Source organism: Ovis aries, chromosome 7 (genome assembly GCF_016772045.2).
Source record: "Ovis aries strain OAR_USU_Benz2616 breed Rambouillet chromosome 7, ARS-UI_Ramb_v3.0, whole genome shotgun sequence".
NCBI lineage: Eukaryota > Metazoa > Chordata > Mammalia > Artiodactyla > Bovidae > Ovis > Ovis aries.
In genome coordinates this window covers 56,285,179-56,310,970 of record NC_056060.1, presented here as the reverse complement: position 1 = coordinate 56,310,970, position 25,792 = coordinate 56,285,179, and the positions used below count along the sequence as shown (strand labels likewise).

The 25,792-nt window shown below is 40.6% G+C and overlaps 1 protein-coding gene across 2 annotated transcripts in view; it reads right to left on the bottom strand.

Moving 5' to 3' along the window:
* Positions 1-939: 939 nt before the first annotated feature.
* The window catches only part of MYO5C (myosin VC), a 119,472-nt gene continuing 94,619 nt past the window's right edge, over positions 940-25,792 (bottom strand). For both annotated transcript variants that reach the window (XM_027971822.3, XM_060417939.1), the window contains 6 exons: positions 23,226-23,315; positions 20,468-20,618; positions 19,137-19,419; positions 4,100-4,274; positions 3,505-3,585; positions 940-2,305 (listed from right to left, as the gene is read on the bottom strand). In XM_027971822.3, coding sequence (XP_027827623.1) covers positions 2,153-2,305; positions 3,505-3,585; positions 4,100-4,274; positions 19,137-19,419; positions 20,468-20,618; positions 23,226-23,315 — 933 coding nt within the window. In that variant the 3' untranslated portion in view covers positions 940-2,152. The remainder of the gene's footprint in view (positions 2,306-3,504; positions 3,586-4,099; positions 4,275-19,136; positions 19,420-20,467; positions 20,619-23,225; positions 23,316-25,792) is intronic.

Here is a 25,792-nt window from a genome sequence, read left to right as displayed (position 1 = left end):
TTCAAGGTGCTAAGGCAACTGCATCCGTCTAACTAATCTCCTTATCTGGACTTTACAGCTCAGTGGCTCTCTTCCTTCCCACCTCCAGCTCTGTGTTCACAGCTGGGGCACTCACTGCAGGGTGTATCACTCACTCATCCCTTAGGCCTTCTGACCCTCCATACCACCAGGTTCCCTCAGAAACCCCATGGACCAGTTTTTAGAGCTCAGTTATCTGCTCTTGCAGGAAGCAGAGTTTGGCAGGTTTGACCCCCGTGAATTCACACCCTGCTTCACTGAGTGACCCCGACATTTACCTGTTACTGAAGGTTAGCAGCAGCTCCTGCCTTTTCACAGTCCTCACCCCATCAGTACCTCATGGTTTTGGTCACCCTTGACAACTTCAGCTTTGTAGAATGGATCAAGACAGTGCAGTGAGTGCTCCCCTGCCCCTTTCTCCATGCCTATGCTTTGCAAGCTCTGCAGGTCCCCTTGTCTTCAAACATGATCTACTCCTTCCCAAGACTGACCCCCGACAAACCCTGCTGCCTTCAGTAGGACTCTGCTCCTGAAGTTCCACTTGCTAGCATTGAGATGACCTTTTCTCCAGGAGCTCACAGGGTACCGGAGTTATGGGAGCCAGAAAGGAAGAGTGATGGGCTCTTTGTGGTGTAGGGGAGACCTGGAAGGGGCAGGAAGAAGGCAATCCATGTGAATCAAAACCCAGCCAACTCTCTGCCAAGTAGCCCCTAATGCTGGCACAGTCTGGGAGCTACATGGAGATATAGCCAAAGAGGGCGTATTTACTTCCTTGCTAAAAAATTTTTATATGTGTTTTATGAGGTGTGATGGATCTGTAACATTTGCAGCATCTTTAAGTATGACCCTTAAAGAAAAGCATAAACCTTGTGCACTTAGGAAAAATGTAATCTCCTGGCAAATAAAATAATTTGACCCAGATTATGTGGTAATTTTATTGATTAAAATATTACAAAGTTCTACTTCTCATTTCTTCATATACAATATATCTGAGTGAACTAAATTAAATCATTTATGATATGAAAAGACATTATTACATATTGGAAGGGTGACATTGATTCATCATCATGGATTATTTCTACTCCTAAGGTATATGCCCATATTACAGAGTCAGCCATGGCCTGTGACTTTGGAGAGGTATGGAAGAGCACTGAGTTCACAGGCTAGGAGTGCTTATCAAGTCACGTTTTGTGCTCTGAAAGGAAGAAATAAGGAAACCTGGAGGAACAATGAATAGTCAGTTCCCACAAAACTTGGGAGATTTCTCAAAAGAAGGAACTGACATAATTTTTCAGTTATTTTTATGAGGAAATCTTAAAACATATTTGAATGCTGATAAGACAGAAAAAATCATTTAGGTTGCCTTTTCAAACTATTTTTTAAGTCATTGTATGAAAGATATTAAACAATGAAAAGTTATGGCAAATATGTTGGCAGAGAAAATTTAATGACGTGCTCTTTTGGAGGAGATGATAAATGATATGGGAGTTAGACTTGAATGATGTATTAGTTTTAAATGAATATTTACATAAAAATACTTCATGATTTATTTCAGATTGAATATTCTCTTAAAAATTAGAGGGGCCTGAAATAAATATTTTTTAATGCAGAAGTGTCTTTAGTAAAAAGAGTTAGTGAAGCACCCTCGCCCTCATCAAGCAAGCATGTGGGTGAGAGAATTTCTGATGGATCATGGTCAAATGGGATTATTTGAAAGACAATTCTGGACCCATTTGTGGCTTCATAAATATCTGGGCTTCCCATGAACCTTAGAAAACAGGATAAGCTGTGTCCCGAGAGCCTCACTCCCACTGGGTGGACCCTTATCACCAGATAGAGGCACCAGGCAGAAAATATGAGTAGTGAAGGAATTCTAGTAAAATTTGGCTGAGATTCCAAAGGTAGATGTGGCCTTTCCAACCTCAACTGGTGTGTGTTAATTCTTACAAGATGACAGCGGCAGCACCATCACCATGAGCAAGAGGAGATGTGGCCCATTTGGGAGAATTCTTATTTTCTTCATTAAATCACATCCCAGAGCATTTCCAGTTCCAGTCAGGTGTAAGCCACATCCCTCTTATTTGAGCTTCACTGAGCTTTTGAAAGAAAAGCGCACTTAAGCCCTTTTCTCCTGCTATAATCTATTGAGAAAGCCAAGCTTAAAACTGCTGGGGATTTGGATCATTTCCAGAGCATGTGGAGAGGGAGTAAAAGGAAATGTGACTTGAAAGAGGTATTTGGTGTCCAACATCAGGTGTGAGGAATCCTCTCGGCTGGCGAGGAGAGCCTGAAATGAGAACCAGGGGGAAAATGAATAAGGGAACCAGTGCACTCTGCTGTGTTGCTGTCTGGAAGTCAAGAGTAAGGAAAACACAACAGTGAAAAACTTCTTTCAAAATCATGTGAGATAACACACAAAAGGGCTTTTCAACAGCACAGCACAAGGTGAAATGGTCTATTTGGGTCTTCCAGGCCAGCTCTCATGAAGACTTACTTGCTCTTTTTCACTTCAGAAGTTAATTTCCCCCAGGATGGGCTGACTGTAAATCAATCTAATTTCTATTCTTACCTATTCTCATGGCATAATTCTCAGCTTATGAGTGGAGCTCAGTATTAAATTTTTATTGCATTCACAATTATTTTTAGTTCAGTGGTTTGCAAACTTTTTGGTCTCAGGACCCCTTTAAAATCTTAAATTACTGAGGACCCCAAACAGCTTTCGTGTGTGTGGTTAGAGCTATGGATATTTATATTAGTAATAAAACAATAATTTAAAATACTTATTAATTCACTAAAATAACAAGAAAAGCCCAAGACATGTTAACATATTTTTATTGAAAAATAACTCAAATTTGAAAGAAAATTTAAAAAAACTACTGAGAAGTAGTATTGTTTTTTGGAATTTTGTAAATGTTAGTGACTGGCTTAATATGACAGGCGGGATCTTGTATCTGCTTCTGCATTCACCTGTAGTGCTTTGCTATTCTGGTTGCAGTGTGTGAAGAAAAGTCTGCCTCACACAGGTATACATTTGGAAAAAGGAAGACTTTGCGGACTCTCTGAAATTATCTCAAGGATCCACTCCTCCCCACCTCACCAAAGACTCTTGAATGAAACTTTGAGAACTGCTGCCCTAAGGCACTGGGAAAGAAACTTAAGGGATTAAAATAAGAAAAAATGAGTACGTAGGTTCTCTGTTTCCATTCAGCCTCTGTTCCCTTGTCTATGCTCAAAGCTGATGAGAAATGACACGCTGAAGGGATGTAGACTGTGAGTCATGGTTTTGGTGTTTTCAGTCCCTTCCCACCAGGGCTACAATGGGTTCTGAAAACAGGGGGAATCTGACAGGGAAGATTTCGGCCATTTTTCCTGTGTGGCTTTCCTTTGTATATTTGGTACATGTACTTTAATTCTGAACTTCTACAGTGGTCATTAAATATCGCTTTCTCATACTAAAAATTAAAAGGCACATCTTAAGCATCTCACCTGCACTTTGCGAACGAAGGATGGAGTCACTCTTTTCTCAAAGTCATCTATAGGTGTGTATGAATTAAGAATCTTTATGATCTGCAAACAATGCATAAGATGGTATAAGGCCACGAAAAGGATAACTTTGTCCATGAAATGATGGTTCCAGTGGTCTGGGAACAGTTGGGAATCACAAGTGGTTCTTTAATACTGTAATTTGGCTCTAGGATCCATGTGTTATTTTTTTCCCCAAGAAAAGAGAAAACAAGCTGAGAAGAGCACAGATGGGAGCAAGGACATCATATAATTAGATGACTGTGAGACAATTCCTCATTTCCAGCCTTCTCTACCCCTACATCCTCTCCCCTCCCCCCAACACATCTGTGGTTTTGTGGGCAGGGAATGTGCCATACGAGCTTTTAGGTTTTCAAGGTCTAGAGTTAGTATTTAATAAATGCTTGTTAGATACGTGGGTGGGCCATGGAGATATGTATGCTCCTCAAAGAGCACACAGAGATGCAGATGCACCCCATGCCAGCTAAGCCAGGAAAGGGGATGCCAGTCACATGATCTGCTGGCGAGGATCGGGGAGACACTGAACAAACCTGATTACCTGCACAGCAGACAGGGAGGTACAGCGTTCGTAGATCTCCTTGGCATCACTGTCGGTGGTCTTCTTGACCTGAAGCAACCATGCTGCCTGTGAAAGAGGCTCCAACGTTTCCTTGGCCAAGTTGTTCTGTAGATTCTTATCTTTAAGCCATTCTTCTAAGTAACTGATGTTGCACCTGGAGTAAAAGCCAGAGGAGCAGAGAACAGTGGGTGATCCATTTAGAACACTTTAGGGGAAGGTGTAGAGTCCCCAAGCACGTCCTAACATGGTACCAGTGTTCACTAAGATCCTTAGGACCATGTCCAGCAGTTTCTTCATTTGTAACAAGAGGGGGTTGGGCCAGGTGATCAGCTCTCATGATCCATGATTCTAAGGATCATGATGGTATAGGGAGAGTGGCCATAATAGCAATAAACTTTGGAGAAAATCTGAGCAAAGAGCAGCGACTACAATAATTTATAAAACAATCTATTAATGTACCTTTAATAATAGATTTGAAAATATCTTAAAGGAAAAACTCATAATGATATTTGAAGAGGGGACTTCAGTTCAGTTCAGTTCAGTTCAGTTGCTCAGTTGTGTCGGACTCTTTGCGACCCCATGAATCGCAGCACACCAGGCCTCCATGTCCATCATCAACTCCCGGAGTTCACTCAGACTCACATCCATCGAGTCAGTGATGCCATCCAGCCATCTCATCCTCTGTTGTCCCCTTCTCCTCCTGCCCCCAATCCCTCCCAGCATCAGGGTCTTTTCCAATGAATCAACTCTTCTCATGAGGTGGCCAAAGTATTTGAGTTTCAGCTTCAGCATCAGTCCTTCCAATGAACACCCAGGACTGATCTCCTTTAGGATGGACTGGTTGGACCTCCTTGCAGTCCAAGGGACTCTCAAGAGTCTTCTCCAACACCACAGTTCAAAAGCATCAATTCTTCAGTGCTCAGCTTTCTTCACAGTCCAACTCTCACATCCATACATGACCACTGGAAAAATCATAGCCTTGACTAGATGGACCTTTGTTGGCAAAGTAATGTCTCTGCTTTTTAATATGCTATCTAAGTTGGGCATAACTTTCCTTCCAAGAGGGGACTTACACTGGTATAAAAATTGTTTGAACTCTTTTCCTAAAGTAGCAGAAAATTTTCAACTGGTAGAAGGTTTTCTAAGTTCACTGGGGTTTCAATTCCAGTTTCTGTCACTTACTATCATAGGTTTATGAATTAAGAGGCATGGGTTTTAATCTCATCAATCTGTTTTGTGAGCCTGGAAAGTTACTCTACCTATCTTGGTAAATCAGGGTGTTGAGAACACTCACACATTGCTAGTGAGAATGTAAATAGTACAGCTGCTAGGGAAAACAAGCATTTCCTCAAAATGTTAAACACAGAAGTACCATCTGACCCAGCAACTCCGAATTGAAAGGTCCACACAAAAAAATCATGCACAAATGTTCATAGGAGCATTAATCATTATAGTAAAAAAATGAAAACAACCCTAATGTTCACCAGTTGGTGGAGAGATAAATAAATTGTGGTCTGTCTATACAGTAAGATGCTATTCAACAGTGAAAAGGAGGGAGATACTGACACATGCTGCTACATGGGTGAAATATGAAAACATTACACTAAGTGAATGAAGCTATTCCCCAAAGACAACATATTTTATGGTTTCATTTATTAAAAAATGTCCAGTATAAGCAAATCTGTAGAGAAAGAAAATATATTTGATGTTGCCACTGGATCAAAGAAAAAGCAAGAGAATTCCAGAAAAACACCTACTGCTGCTTCATTGACTACACTAAAGCCTTTGACTGTGTGGAGGACAACAAACTGGATAATTTTTAAAGAAATGGGAATACCAGATCACCTTACCTGCCTCCTGAGAAATCTGTATAAAGGTCAAGAAGCAACAGAACCGGATATGGAACAATGGCCTGGTTCAAAATTGGGAAAGGAGTACATCAAGGTTGTATATCATCACCCTGCTTATTTAACTTATATGCAATACATCATGTGAAATGCTGGGCTGGATGAAGCACAAGCTGGAATCAAGATTGCTGGGAGAAACATCAATAACCTTAGATATGCAGATAACACCACCCTTATGGCAGAAAGCGAAGAGGAACTAGAGTCTCTTGATGAAAGTGAAAGAGGACAGTGAAAAAGCTGGCTTAAAACTCAACATTCAAAAACAAGATCAAGGCATCTGGTCCCATCACTTCATGGCAAATAGATGGGGAAACAATGGAAACAGTGACAGACTTTATTCTCTTGGGCTCCAAAATCACTGCAGATGGTGATGGCTGCCATGAAATTAAAAGACACTTGATCCTTGGAAGAGAAGCTATGACCAACCTAGACACCATATTAAAAAGCAGAGACATTACTTTGTCAGCAAAGGTCTGTGTAGTCAAAGCTATGGTTTCTCTGATAGTCATGTACAGATGTGAGAGTTGGACCATAAAGAAAGCTGAGCACTGAAGAATTGATGCTTTTGAACTGTGGTGTTGGAGAAGACTCTTGAGAGTCCCTTGGACTGCAAGGAGATCCAACCAGTCCATCCTAAAGGAGATCAGTCCTGAATATTCATTGGGAGGACTGATGCTGAAGCTGAAGCTCCCATATTAAGGCCACCGGATGCACAGAACTGACTCATTGGAAAAGACATTGACGCTGGGAAAGATTGAAAGCAGGAGGAGAAAGGGATGACAGAGGATGAGATGGTTGGATGGCATCACCGACTCAATGGACATGAGTCTGAGTAAACGCCGGGAGTTGGTGATGGACAGGGAGGCCTGGCATCCATGGGGTTACAAAGAGTCGGACATGACTGAGCGACTGAACTGAAGTGAACTGAGGTGAGGAGGAGGGGACTTCTCAGTGGGATGTGGGTAGGGGATAAGACTGGCTGATATTGGGTTTAAGGTTTCTTTTTGGAGTGATGAAGCTTTTCTAAAATTATATTATGGTGATGGTTACATAATTCAGTAAATATACCAAACTTCACTGAACTCTACACTTTAAACAAGTGAACTATATGGCATGGAGATTATATATCAATGAAGCTGTTTAAGAAATTGAGTGAACTAGGTGATCTCTAAGGTCAGCTCTAGCTCTGACCTTCCAGATTAGCAACTCCCCATAGGTTATATCACTGGGCCAATAATGCTGAGTTAATGTATTCCATAAGGAGAAGTGTGAAATGACTTCTCTTGCTCTGGTAAGCACCCCCACCCCACCCCAACACTGTCATTGTCAATTTTGTCCCACTAGTTTAAGTTCTAATTACAGTAGATTCCTAATGGGCCTCCCATCTCATCCCTTCTAATCCATCCTATTCAATTCTGCCACAGTTTTTCTAAATCTGAATTTTGAGCATCTTAATCCTCCTACTCAAAAATCTGTATTGGGAGTTCTAGTTCTTGGTAAGCTGGAATAAGCACTCCATTTTGTGTCTCCCACGGAATGCAGTCATAAAACCTGGATGGAATGCCTGGAACAACTATTTGAGGACTTTGAAAAGTAAACAGTAGCAGGTGGTGTGGGGAAGAAGACCAGAATTTGAAGTAGCACCCAATTAATACTGAGTTTACCAGTACCTTCCCCTTGGCTAGTCACTGGTTTGAACTCAAAGCAGCCTGAAATTCAGCAGTGGACATTGCTGTCAACTAAAACCTCTAGGAGGAACCCTCCAGTTCTGGTTTGAGGTGCTGAAAAGGGGTGTCCTAATACTCTGAGAGAGGGTAGAAATTCTGTTTTTCTTATTTCTCCTTTTCTTTCTTTTTCTTCACTCTGTTTGCGCAAGCCCCAAACAGTCCTATGGTGGTGGCAACAGGCTCCAGCAGCACACTAAAGCAGAGAGGAACTTCCTTCAGCTGGAGGAACTGTAGCTCAAGAGGATGGGGGTGAACACCTCTAGCTCTATCCTCCCACCACTTGACCCCAGATGGGGACATGTGCTGGGAGTGTAGCAGAGTGAGTGAAGTAAAGCCCAAGTTTTCTGTCTGGAGGACAAAAGAAAGGGTCCTCAGAGATCTGGAAAGTACCAGGAGTATTATGGAGAGGAAAAAGCTCAGGAAGGTGACCCTTAAATTTGCTGATAACTCCTGGGCACTCCCCTGAGCCCATGCAGGAATCTACACACTTAAAACTTTGAGGACTAAACTATGGACTGAGCACCACCCAAGTTTCAGACTGGCCACTGTGTGTCACACATAAGATAGAAGCAAATAGCATTACGAAGGCTTTGAAAACTGAGCTGACCAAGGAATCAGAATTATTCTCAGAACCTGAACCCCAGTGGGTTGATTATCTGATAAAAATATCAACATTCTCCACAGGATTTAAAGACTCAGTGTCTCATAATACTAGAGTATCCAGAATACAATTTAAAATTACTAGGCATATGAAACAGGAAAATCTCATCAGATTGTACAATGCAATTAATAGATACTAACTCTGAGATGACACAGATGTTGGAATCATCTGACAAAGGAAGCTATCACAAAATGCTCCAAAAAGTAAAGACAAACTATCTTGAAATACATGCAAAGACAGAAAATCTCAGAAAAGACGCAAGATGTTAAAAAATAACTGAGAAATTGTAGAGCTGAAAAATACAGCAACAGAAACAAAAGAACTCACTGAATGGGCTCAACAGCAGAACAGAGTCAGAGAACTTCAAGGGACCAAACAAAGACTATACAATCTGGAAGTCCAAAGGAAAAATATAAAGAACAGAACTTTAGGGGTAACAAAACAATGAAATCTCTAACATTTCTGTCACCGAAATTCCAGAAGGAAAGGAGAAAGTATGATGCAGACAAAACATTTGAAGAAATGGCTGAAAATGTTCCAAATTTGGTGAGATCCACAAACCTGCAGATTTAAGAAGTCCAGAGAATCTCAAAGAAGCTAAACTCAAAGAAATCCATACTTGGTCACATTATAATCAAACTGTGGTAAACTAAACACAAAGAAAAAAATCTGGAAATCAATAAGAGAAAAACTATGTATTATTTGTAGGGAAATAATAATTCAATGATTGTGCATTTCTCATCAGAAACCATGGAGACCAGAAAAAAGTGAAACATTTTAAAACTGATGAAAAAATGGACTGTCAGCCCAGACATTGGCAGCCTACAAAAACATAGTTCAGGAAGTATAGGTCAAGTATAGAAGGTGAGATAAAGATATTTTTAGATTAAAGAAAGCTAAGGAAATTTATTGCCAGTGAATCTGCTCTAAAGGATTGCTAAAATAATTTTCTCAGGCAAAAGGAAAATGAGATCAAAATGAGATCTGGGGGGAACAAGTGAGACTTGAAACATTAGAAATGAAGAAATGGTAAATATCTGGATAAATATAAAAGACTATTCCTCTCCTTTTGAGCCCTTGAAAATATCCTAGGTAAACTGAAACTAAAAATTATAACACTGTCTGGTAGAGTTTTTGATGTATGTAGAAGTACAGAGTAAGACAACTACGGAATAAACCGAAGAGAGGAAAGGGGCCTATGTGACGGTAAGGTTTCTACATTTCACTTAATGTGATAAATGGCTGGGGCTCCAGACTTTCACTGAAGGGGGCCTGAGTTCAGTCCCTCGCTGGGGAACCAGGACCATGCATGCCATGCAGTGTGACCAAAAAATCCAAATAAACAGCTTTTAAAAATCCAATTTAAAAATAAAAGATATTGATTCCAAATAGATTGAAAAAAGGTAAGTATGATACTGTAATTTCTAGAGCAACCATTAAAAAAGATACAGTGAGATATAGAGAAAACAAAATAGAGAAATTTAAAAAGGATGCCAAAAATGTTCAAAGAACCCCAAATAAGACAGAAACAGGAAATCAAAGAAATAAAAACCAGAAGGAACAAACAGAAAATAACAAAATGGTAGACTTATATCTAAATATAACATATATCAATAAATACATTAAATTAAAATGGTCTAAATATACCAATAAAGAAACAGAGATTGTCAGACCGGATAAAAAAATAAAAGGACCCAAATATATGCTGCCTATCACTTCATGGGAAATAGATGGGAAACAGTGGAAACAGTGTCAGACTTTATTTTGGGGGGCTCCAAAATCACTGCAGATGGTGACTCCAGCCATGAAATTAAAAGACGCTTACTCCTTGGAAGGAAAGTTATGACCAACCTAGATAGCATATTCAAAAGCAGAGACATTACTTTGCCAACAAAGGTCCATCTAGTCAAGGCTATGGTTTTTCCAGTGGTCAAGTATGGATGTGAGAGTTGGACTGTGAAGAAGGCTGAGCGCCGAAGAACTGATGCTTTTGAACTGTGGTGTTGGGGAAGACTCTTGAGAGTTCCTCGGACTGCAAGGAGATCTAACCAGTCCATTCTAAAGGAGATCATTATTAGTGTATAGGAATGCAAGGGATTTCTGTGTGTTGATTTTATATCCTGCAACTTTACTATATTCATTGATGAGCTCTAGTAATTTTCTGGTGGAGTCTTTAGGGTTTTCCATGTAGAGGTTCATGTCATCTGCAAACAGTGAGAGTTTTACTTCTTCTTTTCCAATTTGGATTCCTTTTATTTCTTTTTCTGCTCTGATTGCTGTGGCCAAAACTTCCAGAACTATGTTGAATAGTAGCGGTGAAAGTGGGCACCCTTGTCTTGTTCCTGACTTTAGGGGAAATGCTTTCAATTTTTCACCATTAAGGATAATGTTTGCTGTGGGTTTGTCATAGATAGCTTTTATTATGTTGAGGTATGTTCCTTCTATTCCTGCTTTCTGGAGAGTTTTTATCATAAATGGATGTTGAATTTTGTCAAAGGCCTTCTCTGCATCTATTGAGATAATCATGTGGCTTTTATTTTTCAATTTGTTAATGTGGTGTATTACATTGATTGATTTGTGGATATTGAAGAATCCTTGCATCCCTGGGATAAAGTAGAAAAAGAAATTAAGGGAACAATTCCATTCACCATTGCAACGAAAAGAATAAAATACTTAGGAATATATCTACCTAAAGAAACTAAAGACCTATATATAGAAAACTATAAAACACTGATGAAAGAAATCAAAGAGGACACTAATAGATGGAGAAATATACCATGTTCATGGATCGGAAGAATCAATATAGTGAAAATGAGTATACTACCCAAAGCAATTTACAAATTCAATGCAATCCCTATCAAGCTACCAGCCATATTTTTCACAGAACTAGAACAAATAATTTCAAGATTTGTATGGAAATACAAAAACCTCGAATTGCCAAAGCAATCTTGAGAAATAAGAATGGAACTGGAGGAATCAACTTGCCTGACTTCAGGCTCTACTACAAAGCCACAGTCATCAAAACAGTATGGTACTGGCACAAAGACAGACATATAGATCAATGGAACAAAATAGAAAGCCCAGAGATAAATCTGCACACATATGGACACCTTATCTTTGACAAAAGAGGCAAGAATATACAATGGAGTAAAGACAATCTCTTTAACAAGTGGTGCTGGGAAAACTGGTCAACCACTTGTAAAAGAATGAAACTAGATCACTTTCTAACACCGCACACAAAAATAAACTCAAAATGGATTAAAGATCTAAATGTAAGACCAGAAACTATAAAACTCCTAGAGGAGAACATAGGCAAAACACTCTCCGACATACATCACAGCAGGATCCTCTATGATCCACCTCCCAGAATTCTGGAAATAAAAGCAAAAATAAACAAATGGGATCTAATTAAAATTAAAAGCTTCTGCACAACAAAGGAAAATATAAGCAAGGTGAAGAGACAGCCTTCTGAATGGGAGAAAATAATAGCAAATTAAGCAACTGACAAACAACTAATCTCAAAAATATACAAACAACTTATGCAGCTCAATTCCAGAAAAATAAACGACCCAATCAAAAAATGGGCCAAAGAACTAAATACACATTTCTCCAAAGAAGACATATGGATGGCTAACAAACACATGAAAAGATGCTCAACATCACTCATTATTAGAGAAATGCAAATCAAAACCACAATGAGGTACCACTTCACACCAGTCAGAATGGCTGCAATCCAAAAATCTGCAAGCAATAAATGCTGGAGAGGGTGTGGAGAAAAGGGAACCCTCCTACACTGTTGGTGGGAATGCAAACTAGTACAGCCACTTTGGAGAACAGTGTGGAGATTCCTTAAAAAATTGCAAATAGAACTACCTTATGACCCAGCAATCCCACTGCTGGGCATACACACCGAGGAAACCAGAATTGAAAGAGACACATGTACCCCAATGTTCATCGCAGCACTGTTTATAATAGCCAGGACATGGAAACAACCTAGATGTCCATCAGCAGAGGAATGGATAAGAAAGCTGTGGTACATATACACAATGGAGTATTACTCAGCCGTTAAAAAGAATTCATTTGAATCAGTTCTGATGAGATGGATGAAACTGGAGCCGAATATACAGAGTGAAGTAAGCCAGAAAGAAAAACACCAATACAGTATACTAACACATATATATGGAATTTAGAAAGATGGCAATGACGACCCTGTATGCAAGACAGCAAAAAAGACACAGATGTGTATAACGGACTTTTGGACTCAGAGGGAGAGGGAGAGGGTGGGATGATTTGGGAGAATAGCATTCTAACATATATACTATCATGTAAGAATCGAATCACCAGTCTATGTCTGACGCAGGATACAGCATGCTTGGGGCTGGTGCATGGGGATGACCCAGAGAAATGTTAAGGGGAGGGAGGTGGGAGGGGGGTTCATGTTTGGGAACGCATGTAAGAATTAAAGATTTTAAAATTAAAAAATAAATAAATAAATAAAGGAGATCAGTCCTGGGTGTTCTTTGGAAGGAATGATGCTGAAGCTGAAACTCCAGTACTTTGGCCACCTCATGCGAAGAGTTGATTCATTGGAAAAGACCCTGATGCTGGGAGGGATTGCGGGCAGGAGAAGAAGGGGACAACAGAGGATGAGATAGCTGGATGGCATCACCGACTCGATGGACGTGAATTTGAGTGAACTCCGGGAATTGGTGATGGACAGGGAGGCCTGGTATGCTGCAATTCATGGGGTCGCAAAGAGTCGGACATGAGTGAGCGACTGAACTGAACTGAACTGACACTTCAAATATTACACAAATAAGTTTACAACAAAAGGATGGGAAAAGGTATACTACGAAGACTGATATACTGATATCAGTTTGGGGGGCTCCAAAATCACTGCAGATGGTGACTGCAGCCATGAAATTAAAAGTATACTGATCCAATTAAAAAGTAGACTTTCAGACAAGATACAACTGACTCATTTCGCTCAGTCATGTCCTACTCTTTGTGACCCTGTGGACTGTAGCCTACGAGGCTCCTCTGTCTATGGGATTTTCCAGGCAATAGTACTGGAGTGGATTGCCATTTCCTTCTCCAGGAGATATTCCCAACCCAGAGATCGAACCTGAGTCTCCTGCATTGTAGACAGACGCTTTACCATCTGAGCCATCGGGGAAGTCCATAAAGTAGATGTTAAAGCAGAGAAAATTAACAGGGTGGGATAGAGAGAGACCCCCACATAATGATAGGAGGGTCAGCTCACCAAGATGACATAACAATGTTTAATGTGTATGCACCTTACTCAGAGTGTAAGAAAAACAGAGCTTCAGAATACATAATGCAAAACCGACAGATTGAAAGAATAGACACATTCAAAATTACAGTTGAAGACTTAATACACCTCTCAGTAGTCAACAGAATTAGTAGACAGAAAATCAGCAAGGATACAGAACAATGAAAAATGAAAGTGAAAGTGAAAGTCTTAGTCACCCCTCTGTCCATGGAATTCTCCAGGCAAGAATACTGGAGTGGATTGCCATTCCCTTCTCCAGGGGATCTTCCTGACCCAGGGATCGAATCCAGGTCTCCTGCATGGCAGGCAGATTATTTACTGTCTGAGTCACCAGGGAAGCCCCAAAAATACCAATGACAAATTGGGTCTGGTTGACAGAATATTCTACCCAACAACTGAAGAATGTACATTCTTTTCAACTGCATTTGGAATATTCACAAAAGTAGACTGTATTCTGGGTCATAAAAGCAAGTATTAACAAATTTAAAAATAACTGAAATCATATAAATTTTCTCATCATTTCATGGCAAATAGATGGGGAAACAGTGGAAACAGTGACAGACTTGACTTTATTGGGTTCCAAAATCACTGCAGATGGTGACTGCAGCCATGAAATTAAGAGACGCTTGCTCTTTGGAAGAAAAGCTATGACCAACCTACAAAGCATATTAAAAAGCAGAGACATTACTTTGCTGACAAAGGTCCGTCTAATCAAAACTATGGATTTTCCAGTAGTCATGTACGGATGTGAGAGTCGGACCATAAAGAAAGCTGAACGCCAAAGAACTGATGCTTTTGAACTGTGGTGATGGAGAAGACTCTTGAGAGTCCCTTGGACTGCAAGGAGATCAAACCAGTCAACACTGAAGGAAATCAGTCCTGAATATTCATTGGAAGAACTGATGCTGAAGCTGAAGCTCCAGTACTTGGCTGCCTGATGCAAACAGCCAACTCATTGGAAATGACCCTGATACTGGGAAGGATTGAAGGCAGGAGAAGAAGGGGACAACAGAGGATGAGATGATTGGATGGCATCACCGACTCAATGGTCCTGCGTTTGAGCAAGCTCTGGGAGATGGTGAAGGACAGGGAAGCCTGGTGGGCTGCAGTTCATGGGGTTGCAAAGAGCCATGACTTAATGACTGACCAACAACAACAAATATAAAGTTTGTTTTTTTCAATGTAAAAGTATTTATAAGTTTGTGTTTTAAAAATAAATCTGGGAAAGTCTAAGACAAAGTGGGATGGTTGGGAACTCTAGCATCATAATCTACACTGTATGTTAACCTGTGTGCATCTAGAGATCTTTTAAAAAATTGTGGTAGAAAATACATAATATAAAATTACCATGTTAACCATTGTAAGTGTATAGTATAGCATAGTAGTCTTAACTATATGCAGCATGTTGTGAAACTAAGCTCCCAGAACATTTTGTAAAACTGAAACTGTACAAGCATTGAACAACAACTCCCTTTTTCTCTCTCTCTCATCAGCTCCAGGCAACCACCATTCTACCTTTTGTTTCTAAGAGTCTGACTGACAAAGTATATTCTTTAAGCACAACAAAACTAAACTAAAATCAATAACAGAAAGGTAACAAGAAAGTCTCTAAACACTTGGAAATTAAACAACACACACTTCTATACCATCTAAGAGTCAAAGAGTAAGACTTGAGGGAAATTAAAAAATATTTTGAATTGAACAAAAATGAACTGAACAACATACATCAAAACTGTGTGTTGGGGGATAGAGTTAAAGTAGTGTTTGGAGAGAAATGTATAGCATTAAATGCTTATTTTGGAAAAGTCTCAGAGCTAATAATCCAGGCTTCTATTTTAGGAACCCAGAAGAAAACTAAATGCAAAGTGGGTAGAAGGAATGAAAAAAGACAGTAACAGAAATCCATTAAATTTAAAAAAGCAGACAAAATCAATGAAATCAAAACCTGGTTCTTTGAAAAGATCATAAAATTGATATACCTGTAGCAAGATTGACCAAGGAAAAGAGAAGACAAATTACCCACAGAGGAGTGGAAGAGGGGCTATTGCTACAAATTCTGCAGAAATTAAACGAATAATAAAGGAATATTCTGAACAGTGATACACACATTACCTCAACTGTGATGAAGCGGACTAATTCCTTGAAAACCAAAAACTACCAGACTCACCTAAGATGAAATCTATGACCCGAATAATCCCACAACTACTAAAAACAAGAAACACAAAACACGAATCCATCATTTAAAGCCTTCTGAAAAACAAAAAACTCTGAGGGTGCTGCCATTCCCAAGGGACTAAAGCATGTATTTCTCATGCTGGCACTCTGCTCTGTCTCTAAGTCACCTTTCTAGATCCACCCATCACTCTGGTTCTCCTTTCAAGGAGGGCTATTCATACCCTGCCCTAAGCATCTCTTCACTGAGGCCTGTGCTCATTTCTCTAGTTCTTGGGCTGAAATCCTTCTTGTCCTCCAAGACCCAAGTCAATGCCTTTTGTATTCTCCCCAGATTCCCTCAGGACAAGAAGCAATGTCTGTACTTGGGCCACATCATTCTGGTTCCTAACAGAACTGTCTCCACAGGCCCTACCTAGGTTCTTATCAAAGAACCCTGGGTGGGCTTCTTTGAAGGCTCAGTGGTAAAGAATCCACCTGCCAATTCAGGAGACACGGGTTCAATCTCTGATCCGAGAAGATCCCACTTGCCGTGGAACAACTAAGCCCATACACCATAGCTGTCGAGCCTGTGCTCTAGAGCCTGGAAGCCACACCTACTGAAACCATGAGCCACAATTACGGAAGCCCCCGCACCTAGAGCCCATGCTCTGCAGCAGGAGAAGCTGCTGCGATGTGAAGCCTGCACACTGCAACTAGAATAGCCCCCACTTGCTGCAATTAGAGACTTGCACAGCAATGAAGAGCCAGCAGAGCCAAATATATATATCTATATATGATGCCTGGGCAAAATCACCACAATGGAACTTGCAATAAAAATGCTACTGTGGAGATAGTGAAATAAAGTTCCACATGAGATAATATTTTTTATAAATTTATGACTGCTGCTGCTGCTGCTAAGTCGCTTCAGCTGTGTCCGACTCTGTGAGACCCCATAGACGGCAGCCCACTAGGAACAAAAAAAAGAACTATGTACTAGGAAAACTTTTACATTTTCCCAGGAACTGGTCTGCTTCTCCGTGCCAGAGGAGACCAGAGAGCTACTGGTGTTTTGCTTTTTTCTCCCGGCAGTCAGAAAGCCCAGTGCCTGTTTTCAAGCTACTCTGTCCACTCTTTATGTTTCTTTTCTTGGAGTTTGATTTTCCACTTGTGTTCATGTTTTGCTATTGCAGTGCTTACGTTGTCATGGTAAAATCACTGCCAGTCCTGAAGTACCTTGTTTATGGCAGAAGCTGAATCAATGTCTGAATGAACAAATGTCTCTAAGATGCATGTGCTGTTCACTCAGAGCAACACACCGGAAAGGCAGCACTTCCCTAACAGCACTTCCAATTGGTGAGAGGAAGGAGTGCTGGGCACCTATGGGGACAAGTGTTCACTCAGCTTGGGGACCTACTGGTGGAATAAGAATTGTTTAGCAAAGACTTTGGTGACATGTGTAGGCTTATAACTTGACTTTAAATAAGCCTGAGGCCTGCCCCAGAGGACTTCAGGGCATCTGTTCAGAGCTTGGGAAATAAACAGAAGCCTTTCCTCTCAGTGAAGAAGAAAAGACCCACAAAGCCCAGCCCTCCTGAATACTCCTTTGTATCTGAAAACCACAACCTGGGGTCATGGGAATTTCACACACTGCTTTGTAGAGATGTCCAAGTTTCACCAACGCTAAGAAGACATAATGGATGCCTCTTGTGTACTACTTGGCTTAGTAAACTTTTTAGGTCACTTTTCATTGTGTCACTGCCATCATCACCACCCTACATCCTCCCGTCACCTACAGGTATCAAATCCGTGTACATATTAAAAAATCTTAAATATCTACCCCATATTATTTGCTTTCTAATCATGTGACAGTGTTAATTCAAACAATAGCTAATGATCTGTGTTTTCTTGGTTTAGAGACAGAGAAGCTGACACACTTCAAAACTGGATGACTAGACTTCCAGGTGGCACAATGGATAAGAATCTGCCTGCCAAAGCAGGGGACACAGATTCAGCCTCTGGTCCGGGAAGATCCCGCACAACATCAGGCAACTAATCCCACATGCCACAGCTACTTAGCCTGAGCTCTAGAGCCCGTGCCCTGCAACTAGAGAAGCCACTGTAATGAGAGGCTTTCACACTGGAAAGAAGGATAGCCCCATAAGAGGTAACTAGAGAAAGCCCTCGAAAAGCAACAGAGACTCAGCACAGCCAAAAATAAATAAATACACAAAAAGAAATTAAAAAAAACAAACTGGATAACCATGTCTGCAGGATGAACTCTCAATGCTTGGCCTGGCATTTTACGCCCTCCCAATCTAGGTCCAGCTTACCACTCTACTGCAGTCCTATAGATCCTGACATAAGCCTTCACTTAATTTAACTGCTGCTGCTGCTGCTAAGTTGCTTCAGTCGGGTCCAACTCTGTGTGACCCCATAGACGGCAGCCCACCAGGCTCCCCCAGCCCTGGGATTCTCCAGGCAAGAACGCTGGAGTGGGTTGCCATTTCCTTCTCCAATGCATGAAAGTGAAAAGTGAAAGTGAAGTTGTTCAGTTGTGTCTGACCCTTAGCGACCCCATGGACTGCAGCCTACCGGGCTCCTCTGTCTATGGGAGTTTCCAGGCAAGAGTACTGGAGTGGGTTGCCATTTCCTTCTCTGCACTTAATCTAGACAGAGCTATTAATATTTACTGCTGCCTGAGGAGGGGTCCTCACTCAGTCCTACCGCTATGGCTTTGCCCACTCATTCCCTTGCCTGGAATGTTCTTCCATTTTTGATCACTCACAAACAGTTTTCAGGCTTCTTTAACTTTTCTGGCCACGATCATCTCTCCTCTCTGAAGCACTTCCTGTACCACTTATTTATGACTTCATTATAGTGGTCTTGGATCATCATTTAGCTTCTCAACAGCAGGGATCAAATCACCCTTTCCTTTGTTTCCTGCGTCCCCCACCAGCAGTGCTAGTCACAGAGGTGGCGGTCAACAAATACTGGCTGCATATATGATAACCACCGAGGGCCAGAATTTAAAACACACAGTTATTAGTTCTTAGTTGAAGCCACTCTGCCAGAGTGTCAAGTTAGCATAGGTAGAATGATGGGAGGAGGGCCTGGCATCAGATGGCTGATATCTCCATGGCTCTAAGAGTCATTTTACACACCCTCCCAGTGCCGCTCTTGAGGAGGGAGGGCGGGCAGAGTGTGCAGTCTCGGACTTCAGGAGCATCTTTTCCAGCCAGGCTCTCCAGGGTTAGTGATGGCTTACGGGTCTTACCTTATCTGCATCCCTTTTCTACAGGAGCACATGTCCTTGCGCAGGAAGAGGCTGTTCAGGGTGACCGCCCCGATCAAGAAGAAGAGCTGCTTCACTGCCTGCCTCACGATCTCAGGGTCCAGGCCATTCTGGCACATGGTGCTGTAGAAGTAGCTCAGCTGCTGCAGGACGGAGGCCACCGTGTAGGCATCCGTGTCATCTATGCTGGAGGACCGCTTCCGGAAGCCTGTGGGTTTCAGGCCAGAAATGCCCTGCAGACTCTCGTATTCCAGCATGCCTGGCACTGCAGAGAGAAATGGAAGCTTTCCTTGCACATGCAGTGGGGACGCCCAGAGGACACTTCCCCTGCTCTCATGCGTCTATTCCAGGAGTCGGACAATGTTCACAAGAGTTAGTGTGGATACAGCTGTAACAGAGACAGCAGAAGGATGGAGGGTTGGGTTGGGGAACACAGGGGTGTAAGCAGTGGATGGGAATGAACCACCATCTACAGCAGGGGAACAGTTCCTCTTCTTTCAACTTGACAGGAGAGAGAGCTGGTTAGCGTGACAACTCATGGTCTGGAACTACTTAAAGCCAACAGTATTCAAATTTCAGAAAACTAAAGAAAGTATACAAGAATTTGAGTGGAGCTCTAGGATTTCAAAAATACTTGGCTCAGAATCAGGATTAGCCACATAACTAGCAGCAGTTCTCCCAAATCTTTCCCTATAGGATGGATCCCCCTTATAGAAAGAAAACTATGACCCATGTACTTTTATATATGCAGTCACTTTAGGCAGAGAATTAAATAGTGGGCATTTATATTAATAAAGTTTCTTGTTTTAAAATTATGTTCTTTGAAGCTACGGTAGGGAAGCATACTTACGTAGGTGATATTGTGAATCTCTTATTTGCATTGTGGTTAGGGAAAATCTCTAAAAATAGTATTACTTGAGGAAAAAATGGTTCTCTTCCTTCCTGAGTATCATGGCTGTACCAACTCTGAAAATTAATGCTTGTTTTCGGGAGATGTAGACGTTTTTGTGTGAACGTTTGCTTATACCACTGGAAACATGACCAAATCACAATTTGGACTGTCAACACCACACTGGCCTTTTCTGCTACTATGAGTACTAAGTATCACCCTACTAATACCACCTATGTCAACATGACTTAGTTGCTTTCTTTGGGGGAAGGGTGGGACAGAAAAGGATAAGACTAAACCAATAAATTATTTTACTATTGGCTTAAAAAAAATTATGTGCTTTTCAATTACACATTCCACGCAGATTCATTTTTTTAAGGTCTCAATATCATAGATATTTCTTAGTCATCGATTCTTTTCTTACCTATTATTGGTTGAATGTTATTTTCCATTACGATAATGAACTGATGATATATTCGTATAGCCACATCACTGAGAATCTGTCTGTATTCTGAAAGGTCAAAATTGTTCAAGCAATTCTTATTCTGATGTGGACTATTATGCTTCATGAATTCCTGAAAGTAATTTTGAACATATAAATATTAGAATAATGTAGACACATAGGAAATTAAAATACTATCTCTAATGATATTACAATAAGTTTCTACTATAACTCCTACACTTAATGTCTGATCTTTATCAGATGAATTCTTAATGTTTAGGATAGCATTTATTTTCTATAACTAACTACACTTGACCCTTAAATGATATGTGTTTGAACTACATAGGTCTGCTTACATGTGGACCTTTTCCACCTAAGTTATGTGTTATATAGTACTCCATGATCTACAGTTGATTGAATCTAAGGATCTGTAAATATTACTGTTCTGTTCAACTTTTCAACAAATATGTGCCTCCAGAATTAGGGTACACTGGAAAACAACCCCCATGGAAGCTCATAGGAAAAACAGCGGAGCATCCAAGGAAATAAACTGCTGTAAGAGGTTGATAGATGCAATAAATGAGATTCATAACTTAACAGTTATAGAGTATAGGCCAATCTGAAATGCTTTAATATGAGTGTTATGTACTGAATATTTGTTTCCCCCTCACATTTATATCTTGAAGCCATAACCTCCATTGTGGCTAGATTTGGAGATGGGGTCTCTGTCTCCATGTTATTAAGGTTAAACAAGGTCACAAGGGTGGGAGTCCTGATCTGATGGGATTAGTGTTCTTATAAAAGGAGACACTAGAGAGATCACTCTCGCTTTCTATCCCATGCACTAAGGAAAGGCCATGTGAGTACATAGGGAGAAGGTGGCTATCTTCAATTCCAGAAGTGAACTTTCACCACTTATGCTTGTACCCTGATCTCAGATTTCCATTCACCAGAGCTGTGAGAGAATAAATTCCTGTTGTTTAGGCCACCTAGTCTGTGGTATTCTGTTATAGCATCCCAGCCTGAACATGGTAATACATTTACAAAGTTCAAAGAAGTAATATTTAAAAAAATATTTTAAGATAAGAATAGGACATTATAAAAGGCAGAGGCAAAAAAGAATCATTGGAATTTTAGAAATAAAAATACAGTAATTAAAGAATCTTCAGACAAGGAAAAAACATCGTACACATGGTTAAAGTGGGTAAAGAAAGGATTTTAAAAATGGTGATGCAATTAAAAAATAAATAAATTTTTAAAAATGGTGATGATATGCCTCCCATTAAAGCCACACAGATGCCAGCTTATCTTAAAAGGACTGGTCTGTGCCCCTCTCTGCCCCAATGTAAGAAGTTGGATTTTCTTTACTTATTTCTCCTTTTGTTCTATAATACTAGTAGGATTACTCATATTTTATTTTCTCTCCTGAAAGAAGACATGTGACCATCACTTCACATGTCAATTTGAGATAAATAATCACACCAATTATGGATAAAAGCATAATTATGAACTCTAAATTTGAATTATTTAGAAGAAAAAAGAACTTCATGATCTCAGGGTAGGGAAGAATTTCTTGAACAGGACACTGAATCATGTATCATAAAAGAACAGGACAGATAGATTTAAGTACATCAAAATTCAAAACTTGTGGATGACAAACGGCTCCATAAAGAAAAGTCAGTGATAGGCCAGAATCTATGTAAAGATCTCCTACAAATCAATAAGAAAAAAGAATCACCCCTAAGAAAAACGGAGAATGGATGTGACTAGGCAATCTAAAAAACAATCCAACTGATGAGTAAGCATTTGAAATGATGCTTGACCTTGCTAGTGATCAAGCAATTACAATTTAAGTCAACAGAGTATCATCTTATACCCATGAGACTGATAAATAATAAAACATCTGTCAATACCTAGTGTTTGTAAAGGTATGAGATACCAGAACTATATATACTACTGATAGGACTATAAAATGGTATAACCATTTTGCAGAGCATTGAAAATCCCAGTCATTTTTGTTCTTTTAGGTCAATGAAATAATATTCTGTGAGTACTTGATGGTGAAGAACTTCATTATAATGTCAGCCCCTTGAAAGCAGAGTCAGAATGGCAAAGGATTTACAGAGATGGAGGAATAACCAAAATCTTGTAGTGATAACAGCTATGAAAAAGTAGGCAGGTTGAACTAAAGGCTGTGTTTTGGAGTGATAACATTAACAACTTCAGAATTGTACAGCCAGAAGGAAAATAAAAAAATCACTGAATCTATCTCATGAATTTTTTAAAAAGATTTTTTGACGTGAACCATTTTAAAAGTCTTTATTGAACTGGTTAGAACATTACTTCTGTTTTATGTTTTGTTATTTTTTGACTGCAAGGCATGTGGGATCTCAGCTCCCCAACCAGGGATCGAATCCACGCCCTCTCCTTGAAAGATGAAGTCTCAACCAGTGGACCACCGGGGAAGAATCCACCTCATGTAATTTGGAAGTCAAGGACACTGAGTCTTAGTATCATGCCCGAGGTCTAAACCTCCTTCTGGAAGTGTTTTTGCCTGTGACCTCCATTCAGCTGGTGACATGAAGCTGGTCTCCTGGGTAAGAAGCCAGGAGACCAGTTGGAGCAGAGGATGTCCCTGGGCTGGGCAATCTGATTCCTAATTCCTCCGGCGAGCTTGGGGCCACGAGGGGGTTGCAGACTGGCGGGCAGTACAGAACACAGAGCAGGCAGGCGTCCCTACCTCTTCTCCACTGTACTGCTTCAGGCAATTGAGGAAATGACAGGTATTGGAAAGCCAAAAGGACAGCATCTCAAAGTCTTCTAAATGTTCCTTAAAAAAAAAAAACAAGAAAAGACAAAGATGGATTTTGTTATTGTTCTGAGCCAAGAACAGACATATCTTACTTGTTTTTCTAGCTGGTGGCTTTTGACCAAAAATAATTCTTCTTTTATTCATTAAAGACTTTATTAAATTTATACTATAAAAATAATTTTATTTTCTTGGGCTTCAAAATCACTGAGGATGGTTACTGCAGCCATGAAATTAAAATACAGACACTTGCTCCTTGGGAAAAAAGCAATGACAAATCTAGACAGCATATTAAAAAGCAGAGGCAATACTTTGCCTACAAAGGTCCATATAGTCAAAACTATGGTTTTTCCACTAGTCATGTATGGATGTGAGAGTTGGACAATAAAATAGGCTGAGTGCCAAAGCTTTTGAACTGCAGTGCTAGAGAAGACTCTTGAGAGTCCCTTGGACTGCAAGGAGATCAAATCAGTCAATCCTAAAGGAAATCAACCCTGAATATTCATTGGAAGGACTGATGATGAAGCTGAAGCTCTAATACTTGGGCACCTGATATAAAGAGAAATTCATTGGAAAAGACCTCCTGATGCTGGGAAAGATTGAAGGCAGGAGGAGAAGGGGACAACAGAGGCTGAGATGGTTGGATGGCATCACCGACTCAATGGACATGAGTGTGGGCAAGCTCTGGGAGATAGTGAAGGACAGGGAAGCCTGGCGTGCTGCAGTTCATAGGGTTGCAAAGAGTCAGACACGACTGAGCAACTGAACAACAACAACATGAAAATAAAGTCATATTTATTTAGCAGGTTATGGTTTGCAAAGTACTTCTGTACAGGTTACATCATGTGTTATGACACTTGAAGCAGGCACTGTAGGAATGCCTGAGAAACGTCTCAGTCCTTGGCCTCCAAATGTCACATTCTGACTGGGAAGGCAGACATGACATATATAGGACACACTTAAATAGGTGGCTGACAGCTTACATGATAGGCATAGGCTGTGCTGCAAAAACTCAGAGGATGCAGAAATGATGGGGAACCAGGGCAGCTGAGAAAACCACAGGAGAGAGGCAGAAGGATATCCTCCCTGAAGGAAAAGGGTGGCCAGACAAGAGCTCAGGATCAAGGACTCTGCTGGCAAGAACATTCCAACTTATGGGACAAGAAGGAGAGGAATGAGCAAAGGAGTCAGAGGTAATGAAGACCAGAGAGATAAGAAGGAAACTGGGAGAGCCCTGGGTTTTGAAAACAACGTCAGAGAGTTTCAAAGAGGTGCTGCTACTGTTTAATCCACTTAAAGAGAATAAGTTAATAAAATACCACTGGATTTAGCAAGAGGAATTACTGGTGATCTTTCTGTGGAGTAATGTGGGTAGAAGCCAGACTGCAAGGAGTGAAAAATAATTGGTGGAGACAACTATTTTAAGTGCTTTGGCAGCCAGGAGGGGGTGTGTGAGAAAAAGGCCCAGTGGTCAAGGGGGTATGTGGAACAAGTGAGGGTTGCTTTAACGTGCTGTGCACTGGAGTGGGAGGAGCATGGAGCTGCTGAAGAAGCTGAGATGGACGATGCTCACAAGAAAGGATTTATACTCCGTATGTTATGTATCTTTCACTTTCAAAGTATTTAAACGTTCCAGAGTAGCAAGAAGGGGCAAATACTGTGTGCCTACAGCCTGGAACATAATGCAAGTGTGTCTGGAGAAAACCCAATTTATGAAAATAGGAACAAGGAAAACATGAATTTATGGCAGTCTCTTCTAAGAACACATTGGTGGCTCCCATGAAGACTGACTGTAAAGTACCAAATCAATGTTAGTTTTCTACTCCTAACTCCTGATGAATAATGAATTCTTAGTATAAAATTGGGCAGGGTGGATGGTGGAATAATTACCCATTTCCTGATGCACTCACTGTTTTTATTTCTTCTTTTTTCCAAGAGTATTTAAGATAGGGTTTGAGTGCTCATAACTTTTCTAGAACACATATTTTACTAAAAGTGAGATAGGACTTTCCCAACTAAACATTTTAAATATATCTCATAATCAAACATTACTTCTTATTTGGAAGGGGAATAAAGGATAATGGATCTATATTTTACTGGTCCCTTACATGTACCTTATCTTCATGTCTGGGCTAAGAATAGAAGTATATACTGTGGTTTTATAAGGGAGAATTACATAAGTGCCAAGGGAAGAGATGAGTAATTTTTCGGCTATTCCTATTCCTTGGCATTCAAACTTGTTACGTGGATAGACACATACTGCCTACAGTCAAGAATCTCACACCTGAGGGGACAGACGTGATGGGGTGGTGGCCATCAGGTTGTAGTCTTACAGGTAAGGACTTGAGGTGTAACTGGCAGTGTCCCACCCTTAGGGCTGTCTGACCTAAGCTGTCTTTTCCTAATAGCTTGGCGTCTTTCACTGACTGGGCCCCTGACTGGTTTGAAGAAGCATGTGGTTGACCAAACACTGGAGATGTAGGATGGGAAAAGTCTGG